At 46.7% G+C, this 23071-nt stretch overlaps 1 protein-coding gene across 1 annotated transcript in view; it reads right to left on the bottom strand.

The window, feature by feature from the left end:
* Positions 1-2677: 2677 nt before the first annotated feature.
* The window catches only part of HYDIN (HYDIN axonemal central pair apparatus protein), a 159070-nt gene continuing 138676 nt past the window's right edge, over positions 2678-23071 (bottom strand). The window contains exons 68-85 of the mRNA XM_040329299.1: positions 20926-21170; positions 20616-20840; positions 20386-20524; positions 19635-19800; positions 18398-18545; positions 16239-16446; positions 15874-16095; positions 15215-15384; positions 14504-14702; positions 14250-14408; positions 13007-13287; positions 12713-12932; positions 12024-12236; positions 11362-11525; positions 9302-9452; positions 8249-8479; positions 3364-3588; positions 2678-3231 (exon numbers count right to left, since the gene is read on the bottom strand). Coding sequence (XP_040185233.1) covers positions 2743-3231; positions 3364-3588; positions 8249-8479; positions 9302-9452; positions 11362-11525; positions 12024-12236; positions 12713-12932; positions 13007-13287; positions 14250-14408; positions 14504-14702; positions 15215-15384; positions 15874-16095; positions 16239-16446; positions 18398-18545; positions 19635-19800; positions 20386-20524; positions 20616-20840; positions 20926-21170 — 3855 coding nt within the window. The 3' untranslated portion in view covers positions 2678-2742. The remainder of the gene's footprint in view (positions 3232-3363; positions 3589-8248; positions 8480-9301; positions 9453-11361; positions 11526-12023; positions 12237-12712; positions 12933-13006; positions 13288-14249; positions 14409-14503; positions 14703-15214; positions 15385-15873; positions 16096-16238; positions 16447-18397; positions 18546-19634; positions 19801-20385; positions 20525-20615; positions 20841-20925; positions 21171-23071) is intronic.

The following is a 23071-nucleotide window of genomic DNA, read 5'->3' as shown; positions in this document are numbered from 1 at the left end:
TAGGCGTAATCCAGCCTTCTAACTCTATTCATCTAAACTGAACCATAGCCCGTTCATCCCTATTCCTCCAAATCTAACCATAACCCTCTATCCCTTCCCCTATAGCCCTAACCTTGTAGCACTAAATATAACCTCATTCCCCAAACCCTAACTCTCTAATCCTACCCTCTGACCATAACTGTAACCTAAACCTCAAATCCTGAATCTATCCTTCTGCCCCCATTCTTCTAAGCCCAACTCTAACCCTATTTCTCCAACCTTAACTGTCTAACCCTAACCTTCTGACCTTAGTTCTAACCCTAACGGTAATCTAGCCCTATAACCCTATTCCTCCAACCTTAACTGTCTAACCCTAACCTTCTGACCTTAGTTTCAACCTTAACGGTAATCTAGCCCTATAACCCTATTCCTCCCGTCCTTACTCACTATCCCTAACTCTAACCCTAATTAACCCTAACCCACTAACCCTTCCCTTATATCCATACCCCTCTAACCCTGAGTATAATCCCATTCCTCTAACCCTCACCCTATAACCCTAACTCTAACACTATTGCTCTAACTCTCTAACCCTAACATTCTAACTCTAACCATCTACCCTATTGCTCTAACACTAGTCCTTTAACTATAACCCTCTAACTCTATTCCTCCAACCCTCACTATCTTAACTGTAACTCTAACCCTCTGGCTTTAACTCTAACGCAAATCCTAATCCTATAGCCCTATTCCTCTAACCCTAGCTATAACCCTATTACTCTAAATATAACCCTATTGTTCTAATCATAACCCTCTAACCCTAGCTATAACCCTATTCCTCTAACTACAACTCTATTTCTCTAACCCTATTTTTCTAACTATAACCCCATTCCTCTAACCTTAGCTATAACCCTATTCCTCCAAATATAACCCTATTCCTCTAACCATATCCCTCTAACTATAACCCTATTAATCTAGCCCTAGCTATAATCATATTCCTGTAACCTTAGCTATAACCCAATTCCTCTAAATATAACCCTATCCCTCTAATCATAACCCTAGCTATAACCTCATTCATCTAACCCTATTTCTCTAACCCTAGCTATAACCCTATTCCTCTAACCCTAGCTATAACCCTATTCCTCTAACCCTAGCTATAACCCTATTCCTCTAACCCTAGCTATAACCCTATTCCTCTAACCCTAGCTATAACCCTATTCCTCTAACCCCACTTCTCTAACCCTAACTATAACCCTATTCCTCTAACCCTAGCTATAACGCTATTCTTCTAACTCTATTCCTCCAACCCTAGCTCCTAGCTATAACCCTTTTCCTCTAACCCCACTTCTCTAACCCTAACTATAACCCTATTCCTCTAACCCTAGCTATAACGCTATTCTTCTAACTCTATTCCTCCAACCCTAGCTCCTAGCTATAACCCTTTTCCTCTAACCCCACTTCTCTAACCCTAACTATAACCCTATTCCTCTAACCCTAGCTATAACCATATTCCTCTAACCCTAGCTATAACCCTATTCCTCTAACCCTAGCTATAACCCTATTCCTCTAACCCTAGCTATAACGCTATTCTTCTAACTCTATTCCTCTAACCCTAGCTATAACCCTATTCCTCTAACCCCACTTCTCTAACCCTAACTATAACCCTATTCCTCTAACCCTAGCTATAACCCAATTTCTCTAAATATAACCTCATTCATCTAACCCTATTCCTCTAACCTTAGCTATAACCCTATTTCTCTAACCCTAGCTATAACCCTATTCCTCTAACCCTAGCTATAACCCTATTCCTCTAACCCTAGCTATAACCCTATTCCTCTAACCCTAGCTATAACCCTATTCCTCTAACCCTAGCTATAGCCCTATTCCTCTAACCCTAGCTATAACCCTATTCCTCTAACCCCACTTCTCTAACCCTAACTATAACCCTATTCCTCTAACCCCACTTCTCTAACCCTAACTATAACCCTATTCCTCCAACCCTACTTCTCTGACCCTAGCTATAACTCCATTCCTCTAACCCTAGCTATAACCCTATTCCTCTAACCCTAGCTATAACCCTATTCCTCTAACCCTAGCTATAACCCTATTCCTCTAACCCTAGCTATAGCCCTATTCCTCTAACCCTAGCTATAACCCTATTCCTCTAACCCCACTTCTCTAACCCTAACTATAACCCTATTCCTCTAACCCCACTTCTCTAACCCTAACTATAACCCTATTCCTCCAACCCTACTTCTCTGACCCTAGCTATAACTCCATTCCTCTAACCCTAGCTATAACCCTATTCCTCTAACCCTACTCCTCTAACCCTAGCTATAACTCCATTCCTCTAACCCTAGCTATAACCCTATTCCTCGAACTCAATTCCTCTCACCCTAGCTATAACCACATTCCTCTCACCCTAGCTATAACCCTATTCCTCAACTCCCTAGCTATAACCTTAGCTATAACCCTATTCCTCTAACCCTAGCTATAACCCTATTCCTCTAACCCCAGCTATAACCCTAGCTATAACCATATTCCTCTAACCCTAGCTATAACCTGATTCCACTAACTCCAACCATAATCCCCCTCTCCACACACACAGTAAATATGAAGCCAACACACACTATACACAACAATACACAGAAGGGACCCATAGAAAACGGTACACATGGCTGCAAATGACAATACACACAGCTTCTTGTTATATAAATATATATTTTAGCATTTATTAGAAGAATATTACAGCTTTAGGATTAGATGGCATCACTTTTCTGATGCCACACCTTTCAGGTAATACACCCAGTAGATGCCCTGGGCGGTGCCAGTGGCACGAGGGCATGACACCACAAGTCTTCCTGCCACTGGGGCCTTGCTGCCTCCTGGTGGGGCCTCATATGACACAGTGATGTTGTGGGTTTTCTTAGGACGTACCGCCTCACACTGTTTGGCGGTGAAAGCTGGAGGGTCTGTTTGAAAACTGAAAGCTGTTGGCTGCAAGAAAACGTTTTTAAAAGGGATTGAAATGTTAGAGCCAGAGCGAATCTGGATGGGGCCCTGAGGCTTGGGGGCCAATGCTGAGCCAAAAAGTGGAATGGTGTAATCGCCTCCCAATGGAGAAGAGATGGACAGGATGGCGCGTGACTCTCCCAGCTGAATTGGCTCATATGTCACCTCCATGCTGACCTCCGATCCACCCTGTGAGCCTGGAGCCGCCATAACCAGCTTGTCAACGTGGAAATCCGTGTTATCAACCTGTGGAGAGAATACAGCGAGGCATCAGCCAGATAATCACATACATAGCTGATTTTTGGAGGATAAGACAATGGAAAGCTGTTGTTATCTTTATTAGTAGGCTGATGCAACCTATCTGGGGCTGTCACTCACCTTACAGCTGTACTCCGTCTTCTGGCGGGTGTAATTGATGAACTTGGCGCTCAGTGTCTGACTAGAGCCGAGCATCGTCCGGAAGTAAACGGGTTTCTCGGACACAGCTGGTGTAGCTTTCAGGAGAAGATCATACTGAAATAAACCAAGGTCCGCGCTCTGTAGGGTCAGCCGCCCCGTGCTCTCTCCTGACTTCAGTGGTTGGTACTCGAACATCAAGGTGCCCTAGAATACAGCAAAAGACAATGGGGAACAGTGATCTGCTTAATGTATGGAGACAGGACTGGTTATAAAGGGTATTATAGTTCCAAGTACATTGATTATGGAAAGCTCAATGGTCCCTCAGGACACTGAGGTCTATATGGGCCTGCCCTATAGAGCAGGGGTCTCCAAACTACGGCCCGCGGGCCACATCCGGCCCGCTGGGACGTCTTTTCCGGCCCGCAGCTCAAGACCTCACACTTATTGCAGGGATCGGTCTCTTTAAACTTTGTCGGGTTGCAGGACTTTCGCTGCATACTCCACTCCCCCCGCACTGTGTACAGAGCGGGTCCTGCAACCCGAAACAGCCCGCCCCCATGCTGTGCTATTGGTTGCTAGGACCGCCTAGCAACCAATGACATTCTTCATCAGAGTTCTCCTGTTAATCAGGAATGGATGCCCTGTGTAACTCTTATTAGTGTGCTGTGAAAAGTTCCTGATCTGGGTAGAATTCCTCCTTGATCGGCTCTCCGCTGATCTCTGAGGCGTTTTATAATTCTGTTTTTGTCTCTGGGGATTGCATTGTCTGCCCTCGTTCTGTCCCGCATAATGAGCCACCAGTCTCATTCCTCCAGCATTCAGATCCACGCCGATACTTGTTCTCCATACCTCCGCACACAATAGGTAACACACACATGTCTGTGTCACATGTCTGCCTAAGATCAGGCTGAAAAGAGGATTAACTTTTATCTAACTTCAATCGTCTGACAGGAAATGCTTTTCCCAAGGTGCCCATGTAACAGCGGGACCATAGCTGGGAGGTGCAGCAGATCTGCACGGAAGCTGTTGATACATAGGGATTTCTGATGGGGAGGCAAATGTGCTAGGGGGGTTCTGAGGGGGATATAAATAAGGGGTAGGGGGCTGTCATGGGGACATAAATGTGCATGGGGGCTCTGAAAGGGACATAAATGTGTGTAAGGCCGGGTACACACGGACAAACATGTATGGTGAAAGCGGTCCGTCGGACCGTTTTCACCATACATGTCTGCCAGAGGGCTTCTGTACGATGGTTGTACACACCATCGTACAGAAGTCCGCGCGTAAACAATACGCGGGGCGTGTCCGCGGTGTCGCCGCGTCGATGACGCGGTGTCGCCGCGACAATGACGCGGCGACGTGGGCGGCCCGCCTTTAAAATGCTTCCACGCATGCGTCGAAGTCATTCGACGCATGCGAGGGACGGCGGGCGCCTGGACATGTACGGTAGGTCTGTACTGACGACCGTACATGTCCGAGCGGGCTGAATTCCAGCGGGCTGTTTTAAAACAAGTCCAGGAATATTTGCCCGCTGGGAAAAGGCCCGGCGGGCAAATGTTTGCTGGAATTCGGCCCGCTCGCGCCCACACACGACCAAACATGTCTGCTGAAACTGGCCTGCGGGCCAGTTTCAGCAGACATGTTTGCTCGTGAGTATGGGGCCTAAGGGGGCTGTGATGGGGACATAAAAGAACATGGGGGGGGGGGGGCTCTGAGGGGAATATAAAAGTACATGGGGGGCTCTGAGGGGGACATAAATGTGCATGGGAGGCTCTGAGGGGACATGTGTGTGAGGGGGACATAAATGTGCAGGCGGGGCTCTGAGGGGACATGTGTGTGATGAGACTGTGAGGGGGACATAAATGTGCATGGGGGGCTCTGAGGGGACATGTGTGTGAGGGGGACATAAATGTGCATGGGGGGCTCTGAGGGGACATGTGTGTGAGGGGGACATAAATGTGCATGGGGGGCTCTGAGGGGACATGTGTGTGATGAGACTGTGAGGGGGACATAAATGTGCATGGGAGGCTCTGAGGGGACATGTGTGTGAGGGGGACATAAATGTGCATGGGAGGCTCTGAGGGGACATGTGTGTGAGGGGGACATAAATGTGCATGGGAGGCTCTGAGGGGACATGTGTGTGAGGGGGACATAAATGTGCATGGGGGGCTCTGAGGGGACATGTGTGTGATGAGACTGTGAGGGGGACATAAATGTGCATGGGGGGCTCTGAGGGGACATGTGTGTGTGTGTGTGAGGGGGACATAAATGTGCATGGGGGGGGGCTCTGAGGGGACGTGTGTGAGAGGGCTGTGATGAGGACATAAATATGCATGCGGGCTCTGAGGGGGACATAAAAGTACATGGGGGGGCTCTGAGGGGATATGTGTGTGTGAGGGGGCTGTGATGGGGACATAAATGTGCCAGGGAGGGCTCTGAGGAGGGGGGATAAATTATTAATTTCTAAATAACAGATTTTTTTCGGCCCGCGAATTAGTGTCCAATTTACAATGTGGCCCCCTAAGTGAAAAGTTTGGAGACCCCTGCTATAGAGAATACTATGATCACCCATGTTACTGAGGACTATATGGACCTGGCTTTAGAGAGTTCTATGATCCCCAGGATACTGAGGTCTTTATAGCCCTGGCTATGGAGAGAATTATGATCCCCCATGACATTGAGGTCTATATAGGCCTGGCTATGGAGAGTATTATGATCCCTCAGGAAATAAGGTCTATCCACCTCTCAGTCATAACATTGTGACCACTGACAGGTAACGTGAATAACATTGATTATCTCGTTCGAGTAGCACCAGTTCCAGTGGGATATATCAGGCAGCAAGTGAACGTGTGGTCCATGAAATTGATGTGTAGAGCAAAGAAAAAATTGCAAGTTTAAGGATTTGAGTGACTTTGACAAGGGCTACAACCAAAAGCTCCTACACTGGACACGTGAGCATCAGAACTGGACCACAGAGCAATGGAAGAAGGTGTCTTTGAAAGTGCTGACTTGGCCTCCAAATTATATAGATCTCAATCCAATTGGGCATCTCCTGGGATGTTCTGGAAAAACAAGCTTGATCCATGGAGGCCCTACCTTGCAATTTCCAGGAATTAAAAGGATCTGCTACTGACAGCTTTGTAGCACATACCACAGCATACATTTAGAGGTCTAGTGGAGTCCATGCCTCAACGTGTCAGGGAAGGTCAGGACAGCAAAAGGGGGAACTACTCAATATTAGGTGGGTGGTCATAATGTTTTTGGCTGATTGGTATGCAGTCCAGTCTATGCAGAATACTATAATCCCTCAGGATACTGAGATCTATACAAGCCTGGCTGTGGAAAACAATATGATCCCCCAGGACACAGAGGACTGTAGAGATCTGGTTGTGGAAAATACTAAGAATCCCCAGGATACTGAGGTTTATAAAGGCCTGTCTATAAAGACTAATATGGTCCTCCAGGGCACTGAGATCTATATAGGTCTGTCTAGGGAGAGCACTATGACCCCCCAGGACACTGAGGACTATATAGGCCTGGCTGTGGAGAATAATATGTTCCCCCAGGACACTGAGGACTACCAGGGATGGATATCTTTTGATCACGGTGGAAGATATCACGGATATATGTGTTTGTTGTGCTCATATCCATGTTTATGCTTGGTGAGAGGTGTGTGTAACTAGTATATTCATTTAAATACTACACTATGGCCCTTCTTTTGTTGCTTTTGTATGTGAGCTTTGTCTATATGATATACCTGTGGCAGGGCCACATTTTTAAGGGGGGTTGGAAAGAGGCTGGAGTGGATTTAAAGGCGAACCCCACTTCTTACTAACATGCGTTTTTGCTGCTTGTAGTTTAAGCAGCCATTGATTCTGGTGAGTTTTCACTTTGATGGGTGATTTTTATGGACCTTCTGGCTAGGAAGAGATCATACAATGAAACAGGATATTGAGGACAATATAGGCCTGGCTATCAAAGAATACTATGATCCCCAATATATATTTTGGCCTGGCTGTGGAAAATAATACGATCCTCCAGAACACAGAGGACTACAGGTGCCAGGTTGTGAAAAGTACTGTGATCCTCCAAGGTACTGAGGTCTACAGCATATAGGCCTGGCTGTGAAGAGTGCTATGATCTCCTAGGACACTAAGTTCTTTATAGGCCTGGCTATGGCGGGTACTATGATCCCCCAGGACAATGAAGTCTATATAGACCTGGTTATTAAGCGTACTATGATCACCCAGGAAATTAGGTCTATATAGCCCTGTCTATAAAAAGTATTATGATCTCCGAGGATACTGAGGGTTATATATGCCTGGCTATGAAGAGTACTATAATCCCCCAGGACACTGAGGTATATATGGGCCTGGCTTTGAAGAGTATTATCCCTCAGGACATTGAGGTTTACATATAGGCCTGGCTATGAAGAGTACTATGATCCACCAGGACACTGAGGTATATATGGGCCTGGCTTTGAAGAGTATTATCCCTCAGGACATTGAGGTTTACATATAGGCCTGGCTATGAAGAGTACTATGATCCACCAGAACAATGAGGTCTATATAGTCCTGTCTATGGACAATACTATGATCTCCCTGGACACTGAGGTCTATATAGGCCAGGCTATGAAAAATACTGATTCCCCAGGACACAGGGGACTGTATGGACCCGACTTTGGAAAATACTATGATTCTCCAGGACACTGAGGTCTATATATAGGCCTGGCTATGGACAGTACTATGATCCCCCAAGAGACCAATGACTACATAAAGAGGGGGTGGTGAAGTTGGAAGAGGCAAGTTATCTCGCACTGTTAGTGTGTGAAAAGAGAAAGAGATGAGTCCTACAGAAACCTTACCTCAGATTGGGCAGGCACAGTGATCTGCGGGGGGAGATTAATTTCCGGCACTCTGCAGTCGGTGGTGAATGTTACTGGCACAGATAGCGGATTCTCTACTGTTAGAGTAGACGCAGTGCTTTGGCGCACGGGAGTCACTAACTCTATGGTACTGATGACACCGGGCGGCGTAGATTTGAAAGTGACATTGTAGAAGAGGTATTCCTGGGTTGTCTCATTCCGGAAAGTCACCTGAAGACAAGAGATGGAAAATTTAAATACCCAATAAAGTCTTTTTCCAAAACATTATTGTATTAAGTATGACAGAAGAAGGTTTGTGCGGTCTTCACCGCTGACTGTTACACAGGCACAGCTTGTGTTACGACTGTTACACAGGCACAGCTTGTGTTACTTGGTATCTGTGACAGGGACGGACTGACCATTTGGGCAATCGGGCACTGCCCGAGGGCCCCATGCCACTAGGGGGCCCCCACCAGCCTCAGTAAAACCAAGGACAGAATGTAAAAATCTGTGTTTTAAAAAAAATCCCAAGATTATAGCTTCCCCGCCTCTCCAGTACCTTTTCAGTGTGTGTATGTGTATTCTGTGTGTGTGTATACTGTGTACTGTATGTGTGTGTGTGTGTGTGTATACTGTGTGGCCCCATAATCTATTGCCTGGGTGCCCCATAATATCCTATAGCCGGGGGGCCCCATAATCTCCTATTGATCGGTGGGCCCCATGAGTTGTCAGTCCGCCCCTGATCTGTGATTAAGTAAAATGAGGGTTTGGTGTGAAGCATTTTTACATTCATTGACTCCTGTTAGTTGAGGATCGATGCCTGCAGAACGGCTTTTGTTTCTCAGCTTTCATTCTTTGAAGCCTTGGAGCCTTTCCGTCCATCTACACTCCACTGTCACCTTCTTCTCCAGCCTGTCACTCCTCACGTCACAGCCCAAAATCACAGCACAAACTAATTACACACTGCTCTAATTATCCTGTTCAGGTACTTTGTGAACCAGCAGGTCAGAATCTTGGTGGACGTTGGGGCTTCTATGTCTCCGTGTCACTCACCTTAGCAGTGAAGGTGCCTTCCTTGTGAGAGTGAAAGTTCAGCTTGTAGTCCCTCTTGGCAGAGCCAGGCACTTCCAGGTAATCCAGACCCTTAATGCTGGTGGCAGCATCAAGACGCTCTGGCTTCACCATTTCAATAAGGACACGAAACCTGAGGATGGCAAAAGCATGAGCAAGAACAGGAAACTGGAACAGGATGATATGTTCTGAGCTGTGTGTTAAGCTATGGAGAGCACTATGATCACATGCATACTGTGACCTGGAGGGCCCGATTCGGCCCGCGGGCCTTGTGTTTGACACCTATGATCTACATCCTCCATTGCTTTCTCTGTCTCAAAAGTTAAACATCAGGGTTCTGTTTAGACCCCTGCTATTAGATTTCAGAAATGTAATGTATTATTAACAAAAATATGTTTTGATATTTTCGGGGGGCCTGTCAGATTGGCTGTACGAGGCTCCATGTTTACTAACAGCAACCCTGTTCCTGGACACTGAGGTCTACACAGGCCTAGCTGTGGAGAGTACTATGATCCCTGTGATGGTAGTCACTTTGGGCGGGGGGCTTGTGTAACCCAGCTTAACTTAGAGGGGTCGGAAAACTCATTTTCAGCTCCCCAGACCACTCTTATGTGTAAGTCATCCTCTTTCTATTAGGGGCACAGCCCAGGGTGACCGAGAAAATTATGGATAACTACTTAACGGACGCTGGTGTTATGTGTTATTCTCTTAGGCAGGCCTCTCCCATTGTTAATTGTTCTCATCTATGTGTTTATACTTGTAATAATGTGTATTGTACAGTATTTTGTATCCAGGGTTGTAGGTGCCAGGCAGTCTGTTCACCTAGGCTGGTTTAAGTGACCAGTTTATTAGCTCATGTTAAAGGGATTGTAAAGTCTCAATGTTTTTCACCTTAATGAATTCTATCCATTAAGGTGAAAAACCTTCTTTGCTGTAGCTGCCCCCAGAGCCCCCCCCTTTTTATTAGCTAAGCCCATCCGTTCAAGCGATGTGCACGAGCCCAGCAGCTCCAGCCGCTATCTCTGTCCTCGTTGGATAGATTGATAGCAGCGGGACCAGTGGCTCCCGCTGCTGTCAATCAAATTCAGTAAAATGGGAGCGGGGGGGTAAGGCCGAGTCCCGATGTCTGCGTCAATGGATGCAGCAGCGGGACTCTGGAACGTGCCTGCACAGGTGCCCCCAAGGAAAGCGGCTCTCCATGGAGGCACCCAATGAAAGGGAGGAGCCAGGAGCGCCCACGGGGCACCCCAGAAGAGAAGGATCGGGGCTGCTCTGTGCAAAACCCTTGCACAGAGCAGGTAATTATAACAGATTTGTTATTTTTATAAAATAAAAATCACAATTATAATCACTTTAATTATATCGCTATTAGTTGCTAGAGGTGAATTAGCACAGTTTATGTTGGCTGTTTCTTAGTTATGTTAATTATATTTCTTTTGCATATGAAAATGTAATCAGGCTCACCTGACCCGGTGTGGTATATAACTTCTGTGTACGTTTTCAATAAACATTTCCAGTTCTAATACAATCTATTGTCGGCTAGTCTTGTATGGTCTGATATAATATCTGGTTCCTATGTCCAGACAGGAGAAAGCGGTATACTGACAGAATCACCAAAGTTGGGTGCTTGATGGTTCCGTCACAATCCCCCAGGACACTGAGGACAATACAGGCCTGGCTGTGAAAGGCACTATGATTTCCCAGAACACTGACATCTATAAAGGCCTGGCTATGAACAAGACTACGATCCCTCAGAAGAAAGAGATCTATAGCGGCCTGGCGGTGGAGAATAATATGATCCCCCAGGGCCCTGGGGACTATATGGGCCTGGTTATGACGAGTGCTATGATTTCCGAAGGCATTGAGGTCTATATAGTTGGCTATGTATGGCTATGGAGAGTACTATGATCTGCCAGGGCACTGAGATTTATATAGGCCTGACTATGAAGAGTATTGTGATCCTCCAGGGCACTTCTATTACTGAGGATTATACTGGCCTGGCTGTGAAGGGAAGTTATGCAACTAATTATCTGGCTTTTCACCTTTGGGCTTTGCGGAGCCAGTTGCTGACGGTCAACAGTTCAGTGTATGACGTCTTACACGGCACTTCTCTGACAATTGTTCCAGAAGATCTTGGTGGATCGGCTATTCCATGCAGAACATACATTAACCCCCTCCCATCAGACAGTGGGAAGAAGATTGAGCCCTGAAAGTTCAAGAAGAAACAAAATTAGCAAGCCAGTCTGAAATACACTATAATGCCCCATACACACGATCGGGATTCCCGGCGGTAAAAAGTCCGCCGGGAATCCCAGGGGGAAAACCGAGAACCTGCTCAGTCACTTTTCCTGTGTACACACCGGAGGTTTTCCCGTCGGGAAAACTGCGGTGAGAGCTTTGGTCGGAAATCCCGGCAATGTGTATGCTCCACCGCAGTGTTTACCATAGGGAAACTGCCGGGAAAAAGACCGCCGGGAATCGCTGCAGGAAAAAAGAGAACATATTCTAATTTTTCCTGTCGCGACTCCCTGTGGTTTTCCTGTCGGGAAAACTGCCATGGAGCATACACACAGCCAGTTTTCCCAGCCAAAAGCTGTCACGGCAGTTTTCCAGACGGGGAGGCATAAGACTGCTCATGGAGCTGCTGCCCACGGCAATCAGACACAGTACCGTAATAGAACTGCACCATTCTCCAAATGTTTACCTGGTGCTTCTTCCCCTCAGGGCTCATGACCAGCGGGTGGTAGGTGACCTCATAGGGTTTGTTTTGCTGGTGGGCTTCCACTGTAATAGTCTCTGGACCCCTCCAGTATTCACCATCGATGATGGGATGCAGGTTCCATGTCTCATTGGTCTTGTTTGACAGATTGATGCTTTGAGTCTGTTTACTTCGTACTTGGCATTGAAAGTTCACTACCTGCAGAATGATGAAATTTGAAGGTCATAGGCAAAGGTGGTTGGGAGTTGGAAAATGTACTCACTGAGACATTCAGCAAAGCATTCACACGTTGTAACGTTGAGAACAATGGTCTACAGGAGATTTATCACAAAAATAAGCAAACCAACCTTAACCAAACACAGCAGCTCCAAGGAAAATTATTAAATTCGTTTCCTAATTTGTATAGCAATGACATACTCCACAGTGTTGTACAACACTGACCAAGTAACATTAGTCTCTGAACCAGAGAAGCTTAATGTCCCACCTAAGTAACACAATACACTATCACTGGTGGAAACCCCAAACTCCAATGCTGTAAGCACCAACAACTAAGCTACCCTATGACCAATGCGATAATAGATCAGCACATACTGGGTGAGGAGACTTTCTGATTAGTATCCTAGAGCGGTGATTTCTCTTTTTCATACTGGGTGAGGTAGGTGGACATTACCTACCTCTTTGGTGGTTGTCAACTCCACACTGGATCCAAACAGAGTCAGAGTTAGTGTTTTGTTCCCTTCAATGAGGCAGGGTAGGTTCTCATAATGAATATCCGTACGGATCTCTCGGGGGTGAAAGGTGACATCAAAGGTGACCTCGCTGCCTGCCGTGATGTAACCAGACACTGGAGAGATGGAAAAGTCGGGCTGGAACTTCTTAATGTCCCACTGAAACCTGAGAATAAATGAGACGGTAAAGTGGATGTGTCTTGTGACAGGTACTCTTCCTATCATAGCGCTGCACAGTACCTGGCTCCCAGCTCTCCACTGTTGCTCAGGACGATCCGACGTGTGGCCTGACTCTGCAGCACCACAGCTCCAAATGTGACGTATTCCTGGTCCAGGCTCAGCTCCAGGCCCTGGCCGCTGCCGCGTACCACCAGGAGTGAACGCACTGCGCCTTCACACTCCATCACCACCTCCTCTGCGAATGGAGCAATGCGACTGCGAGGGGAGAACTGCAGCTCCAGCTTACATTCCCCACCATGGGCGGGAATCCTCACCACTGAGCTGGGGGACAAGCTGAGAACCTGCAGAGGATGACATATATAGTATAGAAAGTTTGTATACTTAGAGAGTCTGTATTCACCTGGAGGAAAACTGTAGTGTAGAATGATGTGTCCCCATATTCAATGTATAGGCACAGGTGGGCACACCATCCTTGTGTACTATTATTGTATGGCTGTGGCAGCATTATACGTGCACACTATCATAGCTGTGTACTATCAATATATGGATGTGGCAGTATTTTATGTGTACCCTATCAAAGCTGTGTACTATCAATATATGGATGTCATAGTATTATACGTGTACCCTATCATAGCTGTGTACTATCAATGTATGGATGTCATAGTATTATATGTGTACCCTATCATAGCTGTGTACTATCAATGTATGGATGTCATAGTATTATACGTGTACCCTATCATAGCTGTGTACTATCAATGTATGGATGTCATAGTATTATACGTGTACCCTATCATAGCTGTGTACTATCAATGTATGGATGTCGTAGTATTATATGTGTACCCTATCATAGCTGTGTACTATCAATGTATGGATGTCATAGTATTATATGTGTACCCTATCATAGCTGTGTACTATCAATGTATGGATGTCGTAGTATTATATGTGTACCCTATCATAGCGGTATTCTATCAATATATGGTTGTCATAGTATTATATGTGTACCCTATCATAGCTGTGTACTATCAATGTATGGATGTCGTAGTATTATATGTGTACCCTATCATAGCTGTGAACTATCAATGTATGGATGTCATAGTATTATATGTGTACCCTATTATAGCTGTGTACAATCAATGTATGGATGTCGTAGTATTATACGTGTACCCTATAATAGCTGTGTACTATCAATGTATGGATGTCGTAGTATTATATGTATACCCTATCATAGCAGTTCATTATCAGTGTATGGCTGTGGCAGTATTACATGTCCTGTGGATGTGCGGCGTTGCATGGCATACTGTACCTTGGGGTCCTGCAGTGCGGGGACATTGGCAGTCAGACTCAGGCTACAGGTGACTGGGGCTGCACTCCTATTCACTACACTGACGTTCTTCTTCACTGTCTGACCGATGCTGACTGCACCAAAGTTGGTGACTTTATATTTGGGATCTGCGACTTCAACCTGCAACAAACACAAATTTTTGCTCAACGTCTTAGAAGTGAGGTTTGATGGAGGATTTTCAGGTCTCACCAGTGTGGTACATATAGATTCCATACCTTCATTTCGATCCCCTGGCCCTGGAGCCGAAGATCCTGCCTGGAGTGACTGTTCAGCTGAAAGACAACCATCTCCTGGTACAAGATGGCCGCCCGGGGATAGAAGGTGATGGGCACCTCCATCTTGCCACCAGGGGGAAGAACATCTGAGGAGAACTCAACCACCATGTGAGCCGTGTTACTGTACAGACAGTCGATGCTACCAAGGAAGAAAGACAAAGTGTCACATGACAACGAGGAGGAGACAACCAGACTCCTGCCAGACCCATGTCCTTCCACTCCAGTCTACAGTGGCCACCAACAGGTCATGCTTTCCACCTCTGCTCACGAACACATGATTCTGCCAGAGAGCACCGAGAACTGTAAATCTAATGGAAACATGAGCCTGCAAGGACACTGAGGTTTTTGTGTTCAGTCTCAGCATATTGATATCTGTTGCCATGGCTCTGTGTCATTGTAATAATCAGTGGATTTTGTGTCATTGTGATGGCCGATGGCTTCAGTGTCATTGTGGAGGTCAGTGGATTTGGTGTCTATGTGGAGTTCAGTGAATTCCGTGTCATTGTGGTGGTCTGAGGATTTGGTATCATTGTGACAGTCGGCGGCTTCTGTCATTGTGGCGGTTGGCGAATTTGGTGTCAATGTGGCGGTCAGTGGGTTCATTGTCATTGTGGCACTCGAAGAATAAGGTTTTGGGGTATTTCAGCTCACCTGACATCTCGGTCATCCTTGTTAGTGATGAAGAGTGATTTCCTGACCGGTTTCATCCCATCATGGAAGATGAAGCAATGGCCAAAGTTACATTCTGTAAAAGAAAAGTGTATCCCGGGACGCACCGCACCTCCTTGTATCTGGCACATCAGCTTTGGCCCGTTCTCTATCTGTAAGATGGCAGAATACACATTATTATATGGTGGATGATCTGTGTATGCCTGTATCCTGCCAGGACCAAGGTTAATGTGTCATGCAGTGGCACCCCGTACCACACACAGGTATGAAGATGGAAACCTGATGACCTACCTCTATAATACGCAAGACCAATACAGTACAATATGGAGCCCCTGAGTTTCCTTCACGGACACGCTGGTATTTAAGTCCCTTGCCTTCTCCTGACTCTGGAGGGCCTCAATTTTTTTCTACAAGGACTCATAACGATGGTCCATATATCATTATACAAGCCAGTTAGAGTCCCACTGGGGAATATGATGCAGGGTCTGGCCCACTGCACCATGCACATTCCCAGCATCTCCTTACCTTCACTGGTCTCTGGTTCCTGCTGATTCAAAAATCTTTACTTGTTCAGGTCACAGGACAACTGACTGCTATGTGATGGACTGCAAATCTCCATACAGAACATACATGGCTCATACCTGGATAACTAGCTGGGTATCTTTGATCATGCATCTCTTGGTAGGATAGAAGGTCAGGGAAGATTGGGCTTGTCCTCCAGGCGGCACACACCCACTGCTTGCAGTCAGGTTCAGGTACTCCTGCAGCACTCGTGGTGTGGACAGCGTGCAGATGAAGTTAAAGGGGAACTTTCCATTATTATTGATGTGGAACTGAAGAGTGGAGCTGTCGTTAATATCCACCTATGGATCAAAGACAAACATAATTAGTGACAAGCAGAACATCTGGGTGTAGAGATGGGCAGCACTAAGGTCTCTATCAGCCCCCCAAAAAATACACCAGAACTATAGCTATTCCCTATGTTTTCCATATAACAGGTTCTCACCTGTCCTAGGTCAATCTCATTGGGCTGCTGGGCAGACAGGGTTGTGACTGTCCCAGTGTTGTCCTGGCACTGTATGAAGACTTCTGTGGCGTGGCTGTCAGCTTTCACATTTAGATATAGCGGCTCAGTCTTGGTCTTGATGTCACAGATTAGGTTGAAGTTGACCTCTCCGATTTGTGATGGTTTGAACTGGATGCAGATGGGAAACCTGACAGCACAGAGAGGTAATCAGTGTCACAGTGGTATGATTAAACCTTTTTATTTTAGGATTATACAAATTGATAGGGGGTGTACCATCGTCCTAGTATTATGGAATAAATAGAGGGATCTCAAGGATTCCCCAATGAACCCTGAAACTCCAGTGAAATAATGTGGGCAGGGAGGACTATACCGGTACTTCATAATTAGGTTCAAAAGCCTGAATAGTTCATGTTTAAGAAAATATTTATTAACAAATAAACATTAAAGACAAGAGTAAAATTACAATACATAAAAACATTACAGAAATACAAACTTGACCACAATCAGGTCACCGGTTGTGCAATCCCCATTTAACAGACGGGGTAGAGTATCGGTGAAAAAATTGAAATCATGAGACCAGCAGTCTCGAGTCTCGACTAGTTTCGCTTTCGCTTAGGAGACGGTCAGGAGACGGTCTAAAAACATAACATAGAACAAACATCAGGCATTTAAAAAACAACACAATTGTTATTAATAACGGGGGTCTTTTGTGTAAGAAGACTACCCGAAACATACTATAGTACCGAAGGGGAATTTTTGTCAGATCATGTCTCCTACCTAGAGGCACAAGGTCTCTTGTTCCCAGAGAGAGGGTCCCAGTTGGACGGTAAGTGCATGTGAACTACGACCAAGTCTAATGAAACAGACCTGGATAATAAAATAATACATAATGAGTTGATTGCGTATGTGAGTCTAAGTTATCAAGGAGCTTCTGCAAAGTGCAGAGTACACAAAAGACCCCCGTCATTAATAACAATTGTGTTGTTTTTTAAATGCCTGATGTTTGTTCTATGTTATGTTTTTAGACCGTCTCCTGACGAAGCGAAAGCGAAACTAGTCGAGACTCGAGACTGCTGGTCTCATGATTTCAATTTTTTCACCGATACTCTACCCCGTCTGTTAAATGGGGATTGCACAACCGGTGACCTGATTGTGGTCAAGTTTGTATTTCTGTAATGTTTTTATGTATTGTAATTTTACTCTTGTCTTTAATGTTTATTTGTTAATAAATATTTTCTTAAACATGAACTATTCAGGCTTTTGAACCTAATTATCAAGTACCGGTATAGTCCTCCCTGCCCACATTATTTCACTGGAGTTTCAGGGTTCATTGGGGAATCCTTGAGACCCCTCTATTTATTCCAGTGTCACAGTGGTGTTGGGGGAGGCTGGGACTGAGGGGTAGGCAGGGATGGAGGCTCCCTTGAACACTTTAGCAGGAGGGGGTTGCAAAAAGAACAGGACCTGCAAAATAAAGCTGGATACACACTATATCATTTTCTTTAACTTTTTTCCTTCAGATTTACTAAAACTATCTAAGGTCCTTGTACTACATAGTTGAAGGTAAATCTAAAGGAAATTGAACAAAATTTGTATAGTGTATATCCAGCTTCGGTTGCTGAAGTAGTTCACATCTCGTGAGTGTGTGTGTGAAGGGGGGGGGGGGGTGCACTTGTACCATTACTGGAGGGAAGGCAGATTCACGTTAGGTATTGGGTGCAGAAACATACTGCCTGGGGAGCTGCACAGGGGTCCAGAATGAGGGGGGACAGGCATTTAGAATGCAGGGACCTTTTTTGAGTGAGGGTACAGCCGGTGACTGGTGAGGTGGGCACACAAAGGCACAGCATACTGCTGTAACTTTGTGGGTGCTTGACCGAGGAGCTACGATAAAAAAAATGATAATGGCATGTCCCTCATCTGAACAGGAGACTCTTTCCTGACTGTATCTGTTGCCATTCATTATGTATATTGGAACATTACACCTGACTCTGAAATTATGGGGGTCTATGTGTGTCTGTTAGTGTGGGTGACAATATGTGGCATATACAGGAGTAGCACACTGCGCTTGCAGAGTACCGGCACTGTCCTGGTGGGACCGCACTGTCACCAGAGGACAGAACAGATGCGATCTTTACCTGTCCAGCGGAGGGACAGCTCCTTCCTGCGGTATCACCGATAGACTCTGGTTGTGACTCTCTGAGAAACAAGAATGCTCCCGGAAGCAGAAACTGATCGCCTTCTTCTCATTATTAATGAGGTAGACGGATTCCTCGACTTCCTGACCTGTCCAGAGTGGGAACAGAAAACGAGGAAGAAAATTCATTAATAAAGAGAAAATACACTAAACACCAATGAGGAACACATGAAGATTCTTATCAAAGAGAAACTTTTCATAGAAAGTGTGCTAAAAGACAAGTAGGTAGATTCAGGTAGAGTTAGGCCGACTTATCAGTAGATAAGTCGACCTAACTCAGAATCTACGCCGACGTATGTTTAAGCGTATGCTCAAACAGAGATACGCTTAAACATATCTAAGATACGACGGCTTGCGCCTTCCTATCTTAGATTGCAATATTTTGGATGGCCGCTAGGTGGCGCTTCCATTGCGGTCAGCGTAGAATATGTAAATTAGTTGTTACGCCGATTCACAAACGTACGCCCGGCCGCCGCAGTCGATTTACACCGTTTCCGTAAGGCATTAGCAGGCCCAATGTTAAAGTATGGCCGCCGTTCCCGCCGCAAGATTAAAAATTTTTACGTCGTTTGCGTAAGTCGTTTACGTCCATGTCGAAATCAATAGGCCCGTACGGCGTACTTAGCCGCAATGCACACTGGGAAATGTAGTCGCCCGGCGCATGCGCAGTGACAAAAAAATGTAAAAAACGTGAGGTCAAGCCTCATTACCATCAAACACGCCCCCTCCAAGACATTTGAATCCGCCGCCCTTACGCCCGCCCGCTTTAGGCTACGTCGCCGTATATTAGCAGGCAAGTACATTGAGAATCATGTACTTGCCTAGATAACTTACGGCGGCGTAACCTAAACACTCTAAGCTACGCCGCCGTAACTTTAGATATGTTTAAGCGTATCTCTGTTTGAGCATACGCTTAAACATACGTTGGCGTAGATTCTGAGTTAGGTCGACTTATCTACTGATAAGTCGGCCTAACTCTACCTGAATCTACCTACTGGTTTTTAACTCTCCTGCATGTGTATGACTGTTTGCTTCTTTGGGACCCCTTTGGAAGAGCAGGTCAAGAAACATATTTCCTTAAATTTTTCAAGTCTGGGCATGGAACATAATGGATGACACTTGGTACAGGATGGAGAAAACTCCACAATGACTGGCCGGGATATTGGGAGGTCACCTACCAGTCATCAGAGATCGGAAGTTGAGGTGGGACCGGTCCAGGGATACAGAAGGTTCTAGAGCTTTTCCAACCAGCAGAAATGGGACAGAGATGTTCTGCTCAGGGATTGTGAAGGACCAGAAGGACTCACTGATGTCCAGGACTTGAGGGACAAACTCGAATGTGATCTGAGGACAAATCAATCAAATGTTATGGGATGGTGGTATCAAGTAGCGGATGGAGGGCTGAATTCTGCCTGTGCCCCTCGGGCCATGTGTATGACCACCAACATCTGTGGTTGCAGAGTTCTGCATTATTCTTTCTTGAGTTAAGTAGGATACCTTTCCTGTCCACCTACCCCCTACCCCACTAAACTGGAGCCATAACACCTACCCTCTTCCTTTAACATTAGTGACATGACTTCTACCTTCTTCCATGGGACACTGGTACCATGACACCTACCCCTTTCCCTGATACACTAATGGCATTACACTTACTTCGTCCCAGGATGCACTGGTACCATGAAACCAAGACCATTACTCCTCCCCTGAAACACTGGTGCCATGACATCCAACCCTCCCATACCCTATACACTGGCACCATGACATCTAACCCCTTCCATGATGCACTGGCACCATGCAACCCCCCCCCCCCCATGATACCTACCACCTCCACCAATACACTACTACCATAACACCCCCCTCCCCCATTCCCCAATAGGCTGGTGCCAGAACACATATTCCCCCCCTTGATACATTGGTGCCATAACCTACCTCTACCTTCTTCTCTGGCTGGATCAGCCCCTGCTCATTCAGACAGCGAAAGGTTGGAGGGTACTGGATAGCTGAGGGGTCCTCACATGTCCACAGGAAGGAGTAAGGACTGTTGGTGGGATTCACAATACTGAAGCTCCTAATATAATGCAATAAAACAAAATTACATTTTTTTTTACCAGTACTGTATATTACATGGACCACTGTGACTTCTTTGTGTTCCTGCTTACCTGACATTTTTGGTCCTGACCCCCACCGAGGTGAATTCCACAACTCGGGTGTTTGGATCCAAAGTAGTCCCTGAAGGGGCTCCGCGGGGTCCACATAGCTCTGGGTTGCGTTTTCCGCTGCTGATATAGTCAGATTCCTCCAACTGGAAGTGACAGAATGGCCGCAGGCTACAGCCTCTGACCAGGAGATGTGGCTCTGGCTGCCCGGGGAGAAGATTAGGGATGCTGCAAGATAGGAAGAAGTGAGATCATCCTGGGTCAATCATTTCATCGTATCTAACGCTAACAATCCCACAGACCAACTCCTCACCTGCAGATCAGGTGACCCTCAAATTCACCAACTTTTATTGGAGAGAACTTGATGAGAAATTCCTGGCTGTGCCCGGTCGGTATGGTGCCAGCGCTTGGCTGAATGCAGAACGGGGATGAATCTGTTCCTATAGACAGCAGAGACGTCACACTCTCCAAGGCACTGGAAGGACGGCTGTGGTTGGAAGAGCTGCGTGAACTGCTCAGGGAATCTGCCAACAATACGCACAGGAATGTGACCAAATACTGCAATGTGTGTGTGTTATACGAGGAATGGTCCTCATTTAGCAAGGTTTCTATGAACTGTCTGTGTCATAGGTGTGCGCAGCCTATTGCATTAGGGTGTGCACCCCAAAGCTCAAACACACATGGATGCCACCTGCTGTCACAGGGAGGAGGCTCTGGTGGTGGGAGACAGTTGATTGGGAGCATATTACGCTACACCCTAAATACGAGTGTAATGTGTTCCTAAAGTTGAACCTTGCCTTTAATATAATGGCGGCATTTACACTGGCCACTGACATCCCCCAACCACCCACCTCGTGCCACCCCTGGATAATGCTAATTCACATGGGATGATTAGGGTGTGCCCAGGCACATCCGGCACACCCTGTGCGCACGCCTATGGTCTGTGTTATCTCACAGCCAATGATACATACAAGAATATGACCATCTACAGCAATGTGTGTATGGTATACAATGAATGGGCCTCATTTATGAAGGTGCCTGAAATAGAAAACTGTCTGTGTTGTCTCACAGCAATGGCTCAGTTTAGATCCTGTTCTGTAGAATAACAGAAGAAAGTTTGCAACTGGTTGATGTTGGCAATACAGATAGGGGTAGATTCAGGTACGGGCAGAGATGTATTATGGCCTAGGCCGACAAGGCCCAGGCCTAGGGCGGCACTTTGTGGGGGGCGGCGAAAAGGCGCCCCCCACAAATTTCCCACCCTGTGCTCATCCCACCCTGTACTCATCCCATCCTGTGCTCATCCCACCCTGTCACCCTGTGCTCATTCCACCCTGTGCTCATCCCATACTGTCCCCCTGTGCTCATCCCACCCTGTGCTCATCCCACCCTGTGCTCATCCCACCCTGTGCCTCTGTGCTCATGCAACCCCGTCCCCCTGTGCTCATGCCACCCTGTGCTCATGCCACCCTGTCCCCCTGTGCTCATGCCACCCTGTCCCCCTGTGCTCATGCCACCCTGTCCCCCTGTGCTCATGCCACCCTGTCCCCCTGCCACCCTGTCCCCCTGTGCTCATGCCACCCTATCCCCCTGTGCTCATGCCACCCCGTCCCCCTGCCACCCTGTCCCCCTGTGCTCATGCCACCCTTTCCCCCTGTGCTCATGCCACCCTGTCCCCCTGTGCTAATGCCACCCTGTCCCCCTGTGCTCATGCCACCCTGTGCTCATCCCACCCTGTCCTCATCCCCCCCTGTCCTCATACCACCCTGTCCCTCTGTCCTCATCCCATGAAAATGATAGGACGAGTCTTAAAAAGGAAGGGGTGCGTCATATATAAAGTACGGGGTGCGCAAGTTTCATCAGGCCTAGGGCAGCACAAAACCTAAATACACCCCTGGGTACGGGCGCGCAATGTTACAGCGGCGCAGCGTATCGTATTAACGCTACGCCGCCATAACTTACAGGAGCAAGTGCTGTATTCACAAAGCACTTGCCCTATAAGTTGCGGCGGCGTAGCGTAAAAGGGGCCGGCGTAAGCACGCGTAATTCAAATGTGGAAGGGGGGCGTGTTTTATTTAAATTTCTGATGACCCGACGTGATTGACGTTTTGTACATATCCCAGTGTGCATTGCTTCCAAGTACGGCGCAACGACGTATTGGTTTCGACGTGAACGTAATTTACGTCCAGCCCTATTCGCGAACGACTTACGCAAACGACGTAAAAAAATCTAATTTCGAAGCGGGAACGACGTCCATACTTAACATTGGCTGCGCCTCCTAATAGCAGGAACAACGTTACGCCGGAAAAGCCTTAACGCAAACGACGTAAAAAACAAACGCCGGGCGCGCGTACGTTTGTGAATCGGCGTAAGTAGGCAATTTGCATACTCTACGCTGAAAACTACGGGAGCGCCACCTAGCGGCCAGCGTCAGAATGCACCCTAAGATACGACGGCGT

The sequence above is a fragment of the Rana temporaria genome, chromosome 11, assembly GCF_905171775.1.
Source record: "Rana temporaria chromosome 11, aRanTem1.1, whole genome shotgun sequence".
NCBI classification, from domain to species: Eukaryota; Metazoa; Chordata; class Amphibia; order Anura; family Ranidae; genus Rana; species Rana temporaria.
The sequence above is the reverse complement of the archived record's forward strand: the minus strand, read 5'-3'. Positions and strand labels throughout refer to the sequence as shown.